Source organism: Cebus imitator, unplaced genomic scaffold, assembly GCF_001604975.1.
Source record: "Cebus imitator isolate Cc_AM_T3 unplaced genomic scaffold, Cebus_imitator-1.0 Scaffold15, whole genome shotgun sequence".
Taxonomy (NCBI): domain Eukaryota; kingdom Metazoa; phylum Chordata; class Mammalia; order Primates; family Cebidae; genus Cebus; species Cebus imitator.
In genome coordinates this window covers 3606319-3622657 of record NW_016107330.1, presented here as the reverse complement: position 1 = coordinate 3622657, position 16339 = coordinate 3606319, and the positions used below count along the sequence as shown (strand labels likewise).

Sequence of the window (16339 nt, the reverse complement as noted above, 5' to 3'; positions counted from 1 at the left end):
GAGAATTGCTTGAACCCAGGAAGAAGAGGTTGCAGTGAGCTGAGACTGCACCACTGCATTCCAGCCTGGGTGACAGAGCAAGACCCCTTCTCAAAAATAAATAAATAAATAAATACTGATACAGTAACAGATAACACACTGAATAAAACAGTAACCTATACTGACTGACACACACACACACACACAAGCATAAACAGAAAATATGACAAATAGGAAATTTGTGTAGTCTTGAAGTACCACGCCGCAAAATCTTGACTAATTATAAAAAGAAAAAGAGTAGCTTCACTTTTCAGTGGAAAAGGCTATCACACACCTTCTTAATCAATCGCAGCAAGTTAACATCACCAGTAAGGGGACAAATCAACATCACAGCCCTACTTTGGTAAAATTCCTGTCAATTTTCTGGAAATTTGGGATTCTGTCCAAATAAAAAGTAATAAAACAAAAACCTAAAATGTCAAACTTCTACACTTGGTTTCCAACTGAAAAGGAGAGGTCTATTTCTTAATGCCAATCCATACACTTTTACCTAATTTTTCATTTCAAGGTAACTCTTTATCTACTCTCCTATTTACTAGTTTTCATTCTTATCCAGTGAAATAACTGAAAACGTTCTATAAGTTAAAACGTTATATAAAATGTTATAATTATTGCTAATTTTAGAAATTTGTTCTTGCCTACTTAACAGTCACCCAGCCCTTAGTAATTCCACATATATTTATTATTCATGTTTTGCTGCTCACATCTGGTGATCACATACCCCTCTAAAAGTCATCTTACTCCTGAGCTGGTACTCATCCACCCTAATGCTGACCTGGAAATGCCAAGAGGCCTGGGTTCCACACAACAAGCAAGTCCCTATGGCCTCATCATGAAACAAGGACTCTGACTGAACTGGGTGATCCTGAGTCCCGCCCAGTACTAAATGCTTCATATTCTATACTCTGACCGTAAGCTCTCTTACCTTCTTCTTTAAAATGACTCTTTGTGTCTTGGGTGAGACATCCAAGACGAGCTCCGCACAGGTAATGGCCTTGTTGGAAGCCACAGGCCTGCCTGTTCCCTCCTGCAAGCTAGAATTTAAAATTAATATATATATATATATTATATACAGATAAATATATTACAGGTGTACATATATACTCACACATATATTCAAGTATTAATATGCAAATGCCCAAAACTTTTATTAAAGAATGAAATGCTTTAAGGCATAGAAGAAAAAGTCCGACACAAGAGCAGGAATATCAGGGTTGCATGTTTCTCCCTACACAGTTCCAAGATTCATCTCTCAGAAGACATACGCTGACATTTTTCTTTTAATAATTTTAGTGACATAAAATTCAAATGTAAAAGTATAACCATATACCTTTAGAGGGCCCCCCCCCCACTAAAAAAAAAGGCAAGAAGTTTGGTCAGGTGCGGTGGCTCACGCCTCTAATCCCAGCACTTTGGGAGGCCAAGGCCGGTGGATCTCTTGAGGCCAGGAGTTCACGACCAGTCTGGCCAACGTGGTGAAATCCCGTCTCTATTAAAAATGCAAAAATTTGCCAGTCATGGTGGCATGCCCCTGTAACCCCAGCTACTCAGGAGGTGGAGATAGGAGAATTGCTTGATCCCAGGAGGCAGAGGCTGCAGTGAGCCAAGACTGCGCCACTGCACTCCAGCCTAGGTGACAGAATGAGACTCTGTGTCACCCTGCAAAAAAAGCAAAAAACAAACAACAAGAAAAAAAAAAAACAAGCCAGACAATTCAAGAAACCAAAAATCAGCTTTACTCTGCCAAGCAGATGATCAGCATCATTGCATCCCCAAGTCCGGGCAAGAAATCCGAGGTCCCTTTAGGATGAAAAGAAAACAAAGGGGTCATAATCGACTCCCTCCAATTCAATCATGTTATGCTTCTCTGAGGCTAAAGAATCTTAAGCTTTATGGAATGCTGCAGCCTGGCTGTACTTTGGGATGTTTGGACATTTTTTATTTAGATTATTTTCCTCTTTCTATTAACCCCTATTAGGAGGAAAAAAAAGAAAAAGAAAAAAAGGTAACGGATTAGTTCAGAGTTTAAAAACTAAGTCTTCATGATACCAAAAGCAAAAGTGATCTTTTTCCCCCAAAGCAGATGAATTATATGTGACTAATATGAGAAAACTGTGTGCTTGAAAGGACACAATCTAAAAGTAAAAAAACTCACAAAAATAATGGCAGAAAAAAATTGCAAATCATATATCTGATAAGAGACTGATAGATATGAAGAACTCTGACAATTCAACAATAAAAAGGCAAATCATTCCATTTTAAATATGCAAAGTATTTGAATACACTTTCTCTAAAGGATAGACACAAATGACTAACAAACACATGACAGATGCATAACATCATTAGTTATTAAGGATGCAAATCAAAAAAACCACAACGAGATACCACTTCATACCCAGTAGGATGGACATCATTTAAGACAAAACAAAACAAAACAAAACCAGGCATGGTACAGTGGCTACACCTGTAATCCTGGCACTTTGGGAGACTGAGGCAGTTGGATCACTTGGGTCCAGAGGTTTGAGACCAGCCTGGACAAAACAGTGAGACCCTGTTTCTACCAAAAAAAAAAAAAAAAAAAAAAACCAATTTTTTTTTTTTTAATTAGCTGGGCATGGTAGTGCATACCTGTGGTCCCAGCTATGACAGACACTGAGGCAGGAGGACCGTTTCATCACAGGAGGTTGAGGATGCAGTGGGCCGAGATTGTGCCACTGCACTCTAGCCTGGGTAAAAGAGTGAAACCTTGTCTCAAAAATAAAAAATAAAACAAAAACCAACACATGTTGGTGAAGATGTGAGAAACCAGAACCTCTGTACATTGCTGGTAGGAATGTGCGATGCTCTAGCCACTGCGGAAAACAGTATGGCGGTTCCTCAAAAAGTTAAACATAGAATTATAATAGAACCCAGCACTTCCACTCTTCTGTATAAAGCACAAGAATTGAAAACAAGTACTCAAACAAATATATGTACAGGCATGTTCATAGCAACACTGTTCACAACAGCCAAAATGTAGAAACAACCAAATGCCCATCAACAAATAACTGGATAAACAAAATGTAATATATACACAAAATAGCATAGTATTCAGCCACAAAAAGTACTGAGTACTTTTCAGAAAAAGAACGAAGCACTGGCACACGCTACAATGTGTATAAACCTCAGAAATGTTATGCTAAGTGAGAGTCCAGACAAAAAAGGTCACTCCTATGATTCCATTTCTATGAACGCCCAGAATAGGTCAACCCATAGAGACTGAAAGCAAATGGGTGGCTGCCTGAGGCTGGAGACAGGGAGGAATGGGGAGTAACTGCTCAGCAGGTTTTGGTTTCTTTTTGGGGTGATAAAAATGTTCTGGAACTAGGCAGAGGTGGTGGTGGCACAACATTATGAATGTACCAAATGTCACTCAACTGTTCAGTTTAAAATAATTACTGTTATGTGAGTTTCACCTCAAAAACAAAATTAAAAAAACTATTCTTTCTCATCATTTATTCCTTCCAAGAATGCAAAGAATTAGTATCTAATATTCTCCAAAAGATGGCTCAACCTCTTAGCACAGCAAGATTATTCTAATTCTGCTGTTAGATTCTGCATACCAAGAATCCAGGAGCTTCTCTTTGTATCTGTTCCATATCGGTTCAACCCATTAAGCCCATAATCCTCCACTAGGATTCTTCAGTTAAAGAGCTTAGTAACTACTGGAATTTATAGAACATAAGGAGAAAAACATGACTAACAACCAGATTTAGATTTGGTTTTTCAGGCATTAAACCTTTAAGTATGTCCCACTGTTAAGTGTCATAATCTTTAAAAACAAATTAACAGCAAACAAACATATTGACTCAATTATAACAAGATAAACATCCTAGCACCATCACTACCAAAGGGAAGGTCAACAGACAAAGAAGGAATGGTTATCTCTGCAACTTCAATTATTACTAGTGAAATCTGGACTCTAAGCAGATGAGAGAGATAATACAAAAACCCAGAGATTATATTCTGGGCCCCAGGCATGTATATAAATCTTACTCATATGCAAAAATGTTCCAAACATTTTGGAAAGGAATGTGACTTTAAATGCCGTGTTCATCAGGTGATTTATATCTGTAATGTTAAAGATTAAGCTATTTTCCATTTCTTCACAGATACACTTTAAAATTGGCCCTGTAACTTCAGGACAGAAACAATAAGCTGTATTTACATGTTGGTAGAATGACTAGTTTTTGACAGCCTAGTTTTTTAAATCTCTGTGTGGCAAACTAACAGGAAAATTAAAATGAGCTTGATATTCTTCACCTGACTTTTCTAAATACAACTAGTCAAACAACAGTGAAGATTATAATTCTAACGCATTGGAATTTGTGTGAAATTAAGCTACTATATTTGGCTTTAGGTGAATATTAAGACAGACCCTTAGGTGTCTGCTTAAGCAGTATTCTCAATGGGGTGGGGGAGGAGAGTGAGAATGATGACTTGAATAATTATGATGAAGATTAGTATCAAAAAAGGAAAGAGACAAAGCCACTAATAACTAGCAAAAAGAAAATTTAAATACTAGAATGAATTATTGGGAAAGATATTTAACAAGAGAAGAGGTTTGACTCTTCGGGTAAATTTTAATCTAGCCAAAAGACAAGAGTTTAAATTACATGACCTCTTAAGACAGACACTGAGCCTAGGATTTGCTAAAGAATGAAAGAATCTGCCGGGTACAGTGGCTCACGCCTGTAATCCCAGTACTTTGGGAGGCCAAGGCAGGCGGATCACGAGGTCAGAAGATCCAGACTATCCTGGCCAACATAGTGAAACCCTGTCTCTACTAAAAATACAAAAAATTAGCTGGGCATGGTGGCACACGCCTGTAGTTCCAGGTACTCAGGAGGCTGAGGCAGGAGAATAGCTTGAACCCAGGAGGTGGAAGTTGCAGTGAGCTGAGATTGCACCACTTCACTACAGCCTGGCGACAAGAACGAGACTCCATTGCCAACCAAAAAAAAAAAAAAAAAAAAAAATCTCCTTTGTACTTTGGTCTCCTGAGAAACTGTTTAACATTTAAAACCTGTTAATAATTAGAACCTTCTGCTTTATAAGAACAGTAATTTAATCCAGAATTACCCAGAGAATGTATGTGTAGCAGCAATATAAATGAAATTTTCATAATAAAGCTGCCGATTATCCTGGAAATCATTCATGTTGCAGTTGATCTCGGAGGACCCTGCCCCTTTAACAGTCAGAGTGATAAAAGGTGGCAAGGTGGGTTCGTCCCAGGCATAATCCAATGAAGTCATGGGCTTCACTTCAGTCCGGAGCCTGGGTTCAGCTACGCCATGCTGAGTAAAGACAACCGGGACCTAGAGTGATGGCGGGGAGGACAAAGAGGACTTTCATTCAGAGTGAGATTACTGAAAAGTGAGTCAGTCCTTCCTAGATTTGAGTTCCAGATCCAGGGAATAAACCCCAGTGAGGTTCATCATCTCACACATTTAAAAAAACTCACTATTTAAAGGACATGTGCTACACACACACACACACACACACACCCCCCTATTGAATGAAGGGCTTTAAAAGCTTTGCCAAGTTAAATACCTAGGGGAAGCAATTCTATCCTTTCAATGGCATCTTTCTAGCCCAAACCCCCTACGATATATTTTAAATATAGAAAAAAATAAGAATTTTGGAATGTGGCTACAGATCATCACATTTAAGACCTATAATTATTTGAAGCCATAATTAAAATAGAATCTAATGATTTCCATAATGACTTTCCCGAAAAATTCATTAAAATGGTCACCATAACTAAGCAACAGTAGAGTTGCCCATTCCCATTCCACTGGACAATCCAATGTCTTTCTCTGTTTGTATATGTCTACAGAAAGGACAGTGTCAATCAGACACTCTAGTTAAAATAAATAAATCTGGGGGCTAAAAGATTATTTCTGTATGGACAAGGCTGCCCAGCAATCAAAATAACCAGCAGAAAACCCCTCTTATGGGTAAGGATTTCTAAGGTTGCCCAGATATAAAGAACCTATCCTTCAAATGCAAGTTTAAAATAAATTGTACCACTGTCTTAAGGGCAGTACACACTTCCACACATGAAACAAACTGGCTCTCAACTCTACTTGATACCTTAGAAAAGTTGTCAATTCGGAAAGGAGGAGGTAACTGATCTGTGTCACTAAACGAGATTCTATACGTAGCTCCTCGGAGAGTAATTTCCACTCGCAGGAAGAAGCATTTTCCCAAGGTATCCCTGCAGGACAAGGAAACAAAAGAGGCTGTATAAAACATAGGAGACCATCTGCAATCCACTTACTTCTCATATTTCTGACAATCACGACACTGTTTGGGCCTCAGTCAATACCACTGAACTTAGCCCACTGCGTGTTCTTCAATCATCTTAAAAAAGTAGAAATTGGCAATACGATTACAAAATGGTGATTTTCTAATTCTCCTATTTCTTCAACATTTATACACTGATACTCTGCTGCAAAGAAGAAAATGGATGTCTGTAATGTATGTGTATGTATGTGTGTGTGTGTGTATATATTTATATATAGATAAATCACTGATGGAAATGGAAAGCTTATCTTTACAGAAAAATATCAGTGAATAAATGTAGAAGAAATTAGAGAATTAAAAATCAGCATTTTTGGCTGGGCATGGTGGCTCACACCTGTAATCCCAGCACTTTGGGAGGCCAAGATGGGAGGATCACTTTAGCCCAGGAGTTCCAGACCAGCCTGGACAACACAGTGAGACCTCATCTCAATTAAAAATAAAAATAAAATAAGTAATTGTTTAAAAATCTGCATTGCAACCACCCATGTAATAAGTGATTCAAGAATCACTAAACCACCAAAAGGTTTTTGGGAAACAGAATATTCACTTAGTCTTATTCCTTCAGTGGATTATTCTTATTTACAAAAAACAAAGGAAACTTCACAAAAAAGAGGCCTGCTGGATACCACCTCAACCAGGTGATGAACAGCTTACCACCACCAATAATGAGACCAACAGACATTCTGATGTGATACAGTGGGAAACACACAGCATCGCATAGCCAGTACAGCTATCAAAAATATCTGACCCAAATCTGCAGACAGGAAATCACTGCCCAAATGTAGAAAATAGGACATTCTATTAGAAACTAGCTTGGAGTTTTCAAAAATGTCAATGTCACTAAAGACAAAATAGGCAAAGTGGGACTACTCTAGATTAAAGGAGACAAGAGAATACATGAGCCAAGTAAAATAAATGATCCTTCACTGGATCCTAGATCAACGGGAAGGGAGTTGCTATGAAGGACATATTAGTCATTGATTCGGTCTATGAAAACCATTTATTAGAAAACACATCAAAGTTAAATTTCTTCAGTATGTGATAATAGTATTATATTTAATTAGAAAAATGTCCCAATTTTTAGGTGATAAGTGAAGTTTTTATGGCTTAAGTATCATGACGACTTTACTTTCAAATAGTTCAGAGAGGAAAATGTGTATTTATGTATGTGTGAAGAGCGAAAATGTAGCAACATGTTGAAGACTGGTAGATCTAGGTAAATGATATAGGGATATTCATTTACTACTCTTATAACTTTCCTATAGTTTAAATTGTTTCCAAATGAAATGTTGAGGGAAGTAAATGCAATAGATGGCATAGGTCTGTTCTCAGTAGTTTAGGACGGCACATTAAAATCATTTCAAAAGGATTAACAACACTTACACAAGTCATCGTCCCCCTCTATTTTTTTTTAATAACCATGAATTTTTTCATTCAATTCAAAACTGGCTTCCAATTCTCACACAACAGATAGGGGCTGCCTCTATCCAGGGAATATATAAAACAATTGTGATTTTAGCTATAGAATCCCTTTTCCCTCACCACTCCTTCGCCCAAATAAAATCTCGCGGGTAACACATTACGCTACCGACGAAAGTGCTGGCTGAGGTAGGGATAAGAGTGCTAGAGCCCTACCCAGTAGGCTCCCTTGGGCATTAGAGTGATGTCCTTAAAATCAAACAGCTCCTAAAAAAACAGCATGAAAACCACTATATCCAGGTGCAATTCACACTAATAAAGGCCAGAGCAAAGTATAATCAAGAAGGGCTCACCACTCAATCAGATAATACATTTAAAAGTCAAATATAAATACTATTTTGGGGCCAGGTGTGGTGGCTCACACCTGTAATCCCAGCACTATGGGAGGCCAGGGCAGGAGGATCACTTGAGGCCACAAGTTCCAGACCAGCCTGGGCAACATAGTGAGACCTTGTCTCTACAATTTTTTTTGTTTTCAAACAGTCAGGCGTGGTGGTGCATGCCTGTACTCCTACCTACTCAGGAGGCAGGAGGGTCACTTGAGCCTAGATGTTCAAAGTAATAGTGAACTACGATTGCACCACTGCACTCAAGCCTGGGCAATAGAGCAAGACTCTATTTCCAACAAAAACTAAAATAAAACCACTATTTTGAAGAATTATTTTGGATCATCCATTGTTAAATTATCATATTTCTGTTCTTTTGTAACAGTGTTCTCAACAGAGAGCTGACCATAAAGTATAAAAGATTAAATTTTGCTTCTAAACATGTTCAAATAGAACTGATCTAAGATTCTTTAACTTCAAAAGCATTTAATGAAAGAATTTTTTTTTTTTTTGAGACTTTTTGTCACTCTGTTGCCCAGGCTAGAGTGCAATGGTGCAATCTCAGCTCACTGCAATGCCTCCCAGGTTCAAGCGATTATCCTGCCTCAGCCTCCTGAGTAGCTGGGATTACAGGTGTGTGTCACCACACCTGGCTATTTTTGTATTTTTAATAGAGACGGGGTTTCACCACGTTGTCAGGCTGGTCTTCAACTCCTGACCTTGTGATCCACCTGCCTCGGCCTTCCAAAGCGCTGGGATCACAGGCGTGGGTCTCTGAGCCCGGCCTGATGAAAGAAGTGAAAAGGGTGGGTGCGGTGGCTCATGCCTGTAATCCCAGCACTTTGGGAAGCCAAGGTGGGTGGATCATGAGATCAGGAGATTGAGACCATCCTGGCCATGGTGAAACCCTGTCTCTAAAAAAAAAAAAAAAGACACAACTGAAAAGATTTCCCATGATCAGGGACTGGAAAATATAATTTTTTAGATGTCAATACCACAAAACCCTATGGATTTAATGCAATCCCTATCAACATTCTAACAGCTTTTTTGCAGAAATAGAAAAATCCATCTTGAAATTCATATGGCTCTAAGGAACTCCGAATAGAGAAAACAACTTTGAAAAAGAACAACAAAGTTGGAGGTCTCACTTTTCCTTATTCCAAAATTTAATACAAAGCAACTATAATCAAAACAGTGTGGTGCTGGCACAAAGACAGATAGATCAATGGAATAGATTAGAGAGCCCAGAAATAAACTTTCACATGTAGGGTCAAATGATTTTCAACAACAGTACCAAGATCACCTAATGGGAAAGGAGAGTCTTTTCAATAAAAGGTGCTAAGAAAATCAAATATCCACATACCAAGAAATGACGTTGCACCCTCACCTTAAGCCATAAACAAACATTAACCCAAAATGAATCACAGACCTAGAAGTAAGAGCTAAAACTATGGCCGGGCGCGGTGGCTCACGCCTATAATCCCAGCACTTTGGGAGGCTGAGATGGGTGGATCACGGTCAAGAGATTGAGACCATCCTGGTCAACATGGTGAAACCCCGTCTCCACTAAAAATACAAAAATTAGCTGGGCATGGTGGCGCACGCCTGTAGTCCCAGCTACTCGGGAGGCTGAGGCAGGAGAACTGCTTGAACCCAGGAAACGAAGGTTGCGGTGAGCAGAGAGCGCGCCATTGCACTCCAGCCTGGGTAACAAGAGCAAAACTCCATCTCAAAAAAAAAAAAAAAGGGCTAAAACTACAAAACTCTTAGAATAGGAATTCCTATAATTCAAAACAACCTAATTCAAAAATTGGCAAAGGAACTGAATAGATATTTTTTCCAATTAAGATATACAAATGGCCAAAAAGCACATGAAAAGATGCTCAACATCACTAATCATTAAGGAAGTAAGAATCTAAACCACAGTGCAATGCCACCTCACACCCATTATACAGGGGCGGGAGTATCACTTAAGGCTTGCGCCAAAAACAAAGCAAACAAGTGTTGGTGAGGTTGTGGAGAAAGTGGAACCCTTGAGCACCAGTGGCAGGAAAGTAAAATGGGGCAATGACTGTGGAAAACTATGGTGGTTTCTCAAAAAATTAAAAACAGAATGATCATATATTCCAACAATTCCACTTCTGGGTCTATACCCAAAATAACTGAAAGTAGGGTCTTGAACTGACACTTGTACACCTATGTTTGTAGCAGTTTGTGATAGCCAAAAGGTGGAAGCAACCCAAGTGTTCATTAATAGATGAATAAACAAAAATATTAACATAAACATTGACAACATTATGCTAAGTGAAGTAAGCCAGTCACAAAAAAGACAAATACTTATGATTCGACTTACACGAGGTACCTAGAGTAGTCAAATTTATAGACACACAGTAGAACATGGTGGCCAGGGGCTGAGGGGAATGGGAATGAGGAGTTAGTTGTTTAATGGGTACAGAGTTTCAGCTTTGCGAGATGAAAAGAGTTTGGGGAATTATTTGCATAATAATATAAATGTACTTATACCAGTTAACTGTAGACTTAAAAATGGTTGAGAGTAAATTTTATGTTATTTCTGTTTTACCACAATTTAGAATTTTTTTAAATAAATTCTTAAAGCACTTGATGAGAGCAGAAAGAAAGTTTAAATCATCCTGGGCTAGTTAAGGCTGATTTTGTTGTTGTTGTTGTTGTTGTTGTTGTTGTTTGTTTTGTTTGAGACAAAGTCTTACTCTGTCACCAGACTGGAGTGCAATGGCGCAATCTCAGCTCACTGCAACCTCTGACTCCCTGGTGCAAGCAATTCCCCTGCCTCAGCCTCCCACGTAGCTGGGATTATAGGCATGTGCCACCGCGCCCAGCTGTTACTTTTAGTAGAGACAGGGTTTCACCATGTTGGCCAGGCAGGTCTCAAACTCCTGACCTCATGATCTGCCTGCCTCGGCCTCCCAAAGTGCTGGGATTATAGGTGTGAGCCACCACACCCAGCCGGTTATTTTTTCTTAACAAGGACTGAGTGTTACCGGGTTAGGTGTAGAAAGCCAGATGATTTACTAGAACAGCTTCAAACAAAAGAACAGTTTGTATAAATATGTCAGAATGTACAAAAATAATTATAATGAGCATTACCATCTAAATGCAGACCTTTCAAAGTTGCAGGTAATCAAAATATGAGCTCAGTGTTACTCTTTGGATTAAACAGCAATTACACCATGGTCAAAACTGGCAACACCTCCTTTAGTTTATTCTATCAAAATATCCACTCATATCCCTGGACTTTGCAAGTTCTAAGACCTCTGTCTGAGTCAGGAATATATGTGCCGATTTTACAAAGGCAATAAGGGCTTGTTATTAGAGTTCTGCATCTCAAACAGGGGGCTACTTTTTTGTCTATATTTAGAGTCTCAAACTTACCTCATGTTGATATGGAAGGAATTATTCTTGTTGACTTCAAAGCCTCCAGACCAAATACAATTGGGAACATCCATCAGTCTGACGCACAATAGCTGATCATAGTCATTCCGAGGCCAGTGGAACACCACACTGGAACCAGGAAGGGTGGAAATGTAACCTTCGGGATTGGCTGTTCCCTAAAACACACAGGATCACAGGCTTCAGTCAACAAGTCGATTCACAACGGCAAGTGTTACGGAGTACCTACTCTGAGCCTTACCCTCTATCAGGAGCTATCCGAGTACCAAAGGCACAGAGTAGTTACTCATATCACAGAACGTACAGTCTTCATGGAAGATGACATTAAAACTTGTGCTACTAAATAGGCACTCTCATCCTTCAAAAACAAACTGCTCACCTGTCCCCTGGCAAATTCTCTCTGTGCAAACGCAAGCTTGTGAGATGACTTATTATCTAACAGGTAACGGGGGGCAAAGATGACCATGCAGGTATCAATGTATCGACCTCGCCCTTTCTTGACATCAATACCTACAAATAACAAGAACCACTTTTATGAATTAAGCATAAAGAGAGAAAACTCTTGGTCTGACAAAGAAATAACCTTCACAATTACTTAGTTTCTCTTAGAAAATAACTACATCACCCAGAGAGGATATTGAACCTTCTAGGAATATAATGAAAATAGCAACTGTACTCAAAGTGTTACTCCTTATTCCCATTTAGGCCTTAAAAAGGTTCAGGGGCAATATCAATATCCCCTTAATTCCTAGTTTCTTCACACAGTATATACCATTTAATAGCAACTAAAACATATAAGTTTCCAGTCACGTATGCCTTAGGTTTCCATTTATAAAGGTGAATACTCAGAACGGTTTCACATGATACTTTTTTACTTACAGCTGGGACACAAAATTTCCTTCTAGGGAGCCTGCCACTTTTACAGGATATGGTGGAAATTTCAGATTACTTAGCTGGATTTTGTAATCTTCTAAACTCCACTGACTCTTCTCCAGTATTTTATTTTAGCCCATTGCCCAAGGATCCAGTTCAAACATAATGCTAAGTATTATAGAATTTATTCATGGCTAGACACAGTGGTTCACACCTGTAATCCCAGCACTTTGGGAGGCCGAAGCGGGTGGATCGTTTGAGGTCAGGAGTTCAAGACCAGCCTGCCCAACATGGTGAAACCCCGTCTCTATGGAAAAAACAAAAATTAGCCAGGTGTGGTAGCACGCACCTGTAGTCTCAGCTACTCGGGAGGCTGAGGCAAAGAGAATCGCTTGAGCCCAGGAGGCACAGGTTGCAATGAGCAGAGATCACGCCATTACACTCCAGTCTGGGTGACAGTGTGAGACTTGTCTCAAAAAATAAAATAAAATAATTTATTCATTTATAAAATAAATGTTTTCAGCACCTACTATGTACTAGGAGAAAATAACAGAACAGTCCAAAGGAAACCTCAAGACACCTGGTTCCAAATGAAGAAAAGCACCAAATTATCTTAAAAACTGGTTAACAATTTTCAAAAGTAAAAAAATTGAGTGGGATGAATTATTCACTCATTCATTCAGACAATAAATATAGCAATGACATTCAAGGCACTGGGCTGAGCTCTGGTCACCCACTGATAAAAATATTTATCATAGAATAAACAATAACAATAATAATTACTGATCTCTTAATACATGCTAGGCCCTCTATCAAAGGCTTTACATTGAATCCTCATAACAACCTTCTAAGTCAGATATTTTAATTATTTCCATTTTACAGATGAGGAAGCTAAGGCATGGAAAGCTAAGTAACTGGCTCTATGTCACACAGCTAGTACGTGGTACAGCTGGGATTCAAGTCCAGGCAGTCAGCCTGCAGAGTCAGCACCCTCATGAGGCTTGCCTGTATTGTGATGAGACATATACAAGGTCCCCACTCCACTCAGCAGTCACCAAGTATCAAGAGAACCATGAAAATAGAAAACTCCAACTTAGGATTTGACAACCAGGTGTCCTAGATTTCTCAACATAATTCCAATTATAAACATTCCAATCTGTTAATGCTGTAATTCACTTAAACTGGCTTGAAAATTCTGATGTTCCTTTAATATAAGCCTTGAAAATACCTGAAAGACTGAGAAAAATCACACATAAAAATCTCTCTGAAACTGTGTCTAAGAAATGCTATGTAATACTGGGATAGGGAGATAATGCCCTATGACTTCCTTCTGTGACATACAGAGAAGCTCTCATTGTCAGAAATCAACATTATCATAGTTAGGTGGTTTCTAATATAAAGTCTGACTACAAAAGATGTATCTAATTTAGTATTACAAAAAGAGTCTAGGATGCTCTGAAGCAATACAGACTCTCCGTGTTTGGAAAAAGGTGGGCTTTTGTCCCTTTTATATCTTATATCCTGGGAAACCACTGATAAATCAATACGCTGATAAGATCAACAGGCACAAAATCATTCTTTTTGGAGGTCTATGTGAAACTAACTGGCAAGGCTGTGCCTGGCTTTTCAGTTTGGATTGTGCTTTAAACTTTCCTGATAGGGAGCTAGTTATCTATCCTATTCTTCAAAATATCCAAGCAGTAGATTCCACAAATTCCCTTGTGGGAATACATGGCAAAAGTTCATGATCCTCAAGAATTATGAAGTCCTATCTTAGCCCACACCCCTTTATCCCTTCCCTAGGTGGAGCAACAAAACTCAAATCATAGTCTTATCCCTCAAAACATATGCCATGAGCTTTAGTGAATGCTCCCAGCTTATCAGTTTAAACGGGTAAACATTGCATATTACAGGTAAACACTGCATATGTCTGATTAGTCTGCTCAGTTGGCCTCTGCAAGAATTCTGCGGTTCTTAGTGCTAGCTGCTTTAATAGGAACAAGCTCCTCCCACCTCAATTTGTCCCACCTACAGCTTCCAGCCAACTTGTGATAGTTTGCTTTGCAAAATACATCAAGGGCAAAATACCCCAGCAGAAAGCCAAACTCAGTGTGAAGCAGCCTTTGCCTATTCAAGGGGTGAAGCAAACCAAAGTGAGAAAAAGTTAAGATAACTATTCTTGTGCTACAAGATCAAATATAGTTTATTTCTTTTAAAAATCTTAATGTCAACTTTAAAAAGACAGTTCACATGTCAAGGGAGAATGAACACAAACCTTTGATTAAAAATCCAAAAAGGAAACTACACTTGGAAGATTCTTTTATTAATAAATCCTCAGACATCTAAACACATCCTTGACTCTCCATGGGACTCAGGATAAATATGTAACTGATATCACATCACTTTTTCCTTGCTCGAGGAAGGAACTAGGACTCTGTGCATACTGTCCAATATGGTCCCAGTAGCCATATGTGGCTATTTAAACTGAAATTCATTAAAATTAAATAAAAAGAAAAATTCCATTCCTCAGACATACTTGCCTTGTATCTCACTAATGTGCTCTCCAGAGCTCAGCAGCCACATGTGGCTAGTGGCTACCAGTAGATAGTGCAAAATAGAACATTTCCATTATTGCAGAAAGTTCTACAGGGCCATGCAGTTCTAGATGGTGCTCCAGTGTTCAAAACTAACATTGCTTTGAGATGCTCGGAAATTATATACTAAAAGGATGCACTGCTACATTTTCAACCTGATTCATATTTAAATCAAATTATCTTAACCCTTTAGAGAATCTTTTGAGTGTTCCCAAGTGGCTATGAAGCATATGGGTACAGTATTCTTCCCTCCCCTTTCCACCCTTCCATCTCCATAAGCGAAGTTAGTCTGGAGATTTCTTTAATTACCACAACCACCAAGTGCATTTTATTTGTATGCCCCAATCTTAGTCCTACTTCTGACCCAGACTTCCCCTTTACATCTAGGTAGGTCACTTAACCTCTCTCCTTCAGTTTCAAGGAGAACAATGCTTCTTACCCTCTGAGGGCCTGCAAATTTTAATGAATGCGTGGGAATACTTGGAGGATGAAAAGCACGCTAAGTGTTCCTATTATTCCCCTGAAAAACAAGGATTCAAGCCAAACTGATACTTTCCTGACACAGGTGAGTCTGAAATTAAACAGAGCCATAGATCTCAAAAGGGCAGTGTTTAGCTGGCTCCTCAGATCCCTAGGAGAACAGATCTGTGTTGACATCAGTGTAGCATTCAGAGAACAGATACCTGACCCAATGCCAAATGAGCAAATCAGCACTTGTAGCCAGGCCAAAATGCATGGCCAGCTCATTCCTCCAAGCCTGAGGTCACCAGCCAAAGGTTCTGTTTCTCCCACTGCCCCAAACGTAACCCACCAATGTTATAGATCAGCCCTGGGCGGTTTCCTTGCTGGATGACTTTCAAAGCTCGGACACCACTACCACCATCCAGGGAGAAGCCCTGACACCAGCCCGGCATGCCTTCTGGATGAATCCCCTTTCCGATTCTCATCGTGCAGCTGTGGGGCAGAAAAGCAAAGATGTAGATATTCATCCACAAGAAAGTCTTATCTGCGTGTTCCAATTGGGAAACACTAATACAGCCATCACTGAAATTCCATCTCTACTACTGACTCTCTTCCTCGTTCTCATGTGATTCCCTAGCACAGTGAGAAAATTCATCAGTGGTTAAAACTGTATCTTAGAGGTAACAGTGTGTAAAATTTATGTACATCTACAACTAAAGGCTTTAAGAGAAAACATTAGGATTCTACGAGCATAACACATGAGGAAAATGCTGTAATTTCTTTTCTTTT

General features: G+C 39.1%; 1 protein-coding gene across 1 annotated transcript in view; it reads right to left on the bottom strand.

The window, feature by feature from the left end:
* The window catches only part of VPS13D (vacuolar protein sorting 13 homolog D), a 301395-nt gene that overhangs the window by 144680 nt on the left and 140376 nt on the right, over positions 1-16339 (bottom strand). The window contains exons 49-54 of the mRNA XM_017504510.2: positions 15900-16042; positions 12001-12131; positions 11604-11779; positions 6175-6298; positions 5161-5396; positions 965-1073 (exon numbers count right to left, since the gene is read on the bottom strand). Coding sequence (XP_017359999.2) covers positions 965-1073; positions 5161-5396; positions 6175-6298; positions 11604-11779; positions 12001-12131; positions 15900-16042 — 919 coding nt within the window. The remainder of the gene's footprint in view (positions 1-964; positions 1074-5160; positions 5397-6174; positions 6299-11603; positions 11780-12000; positions 12132-15899; positions 16043-16339) is intronic.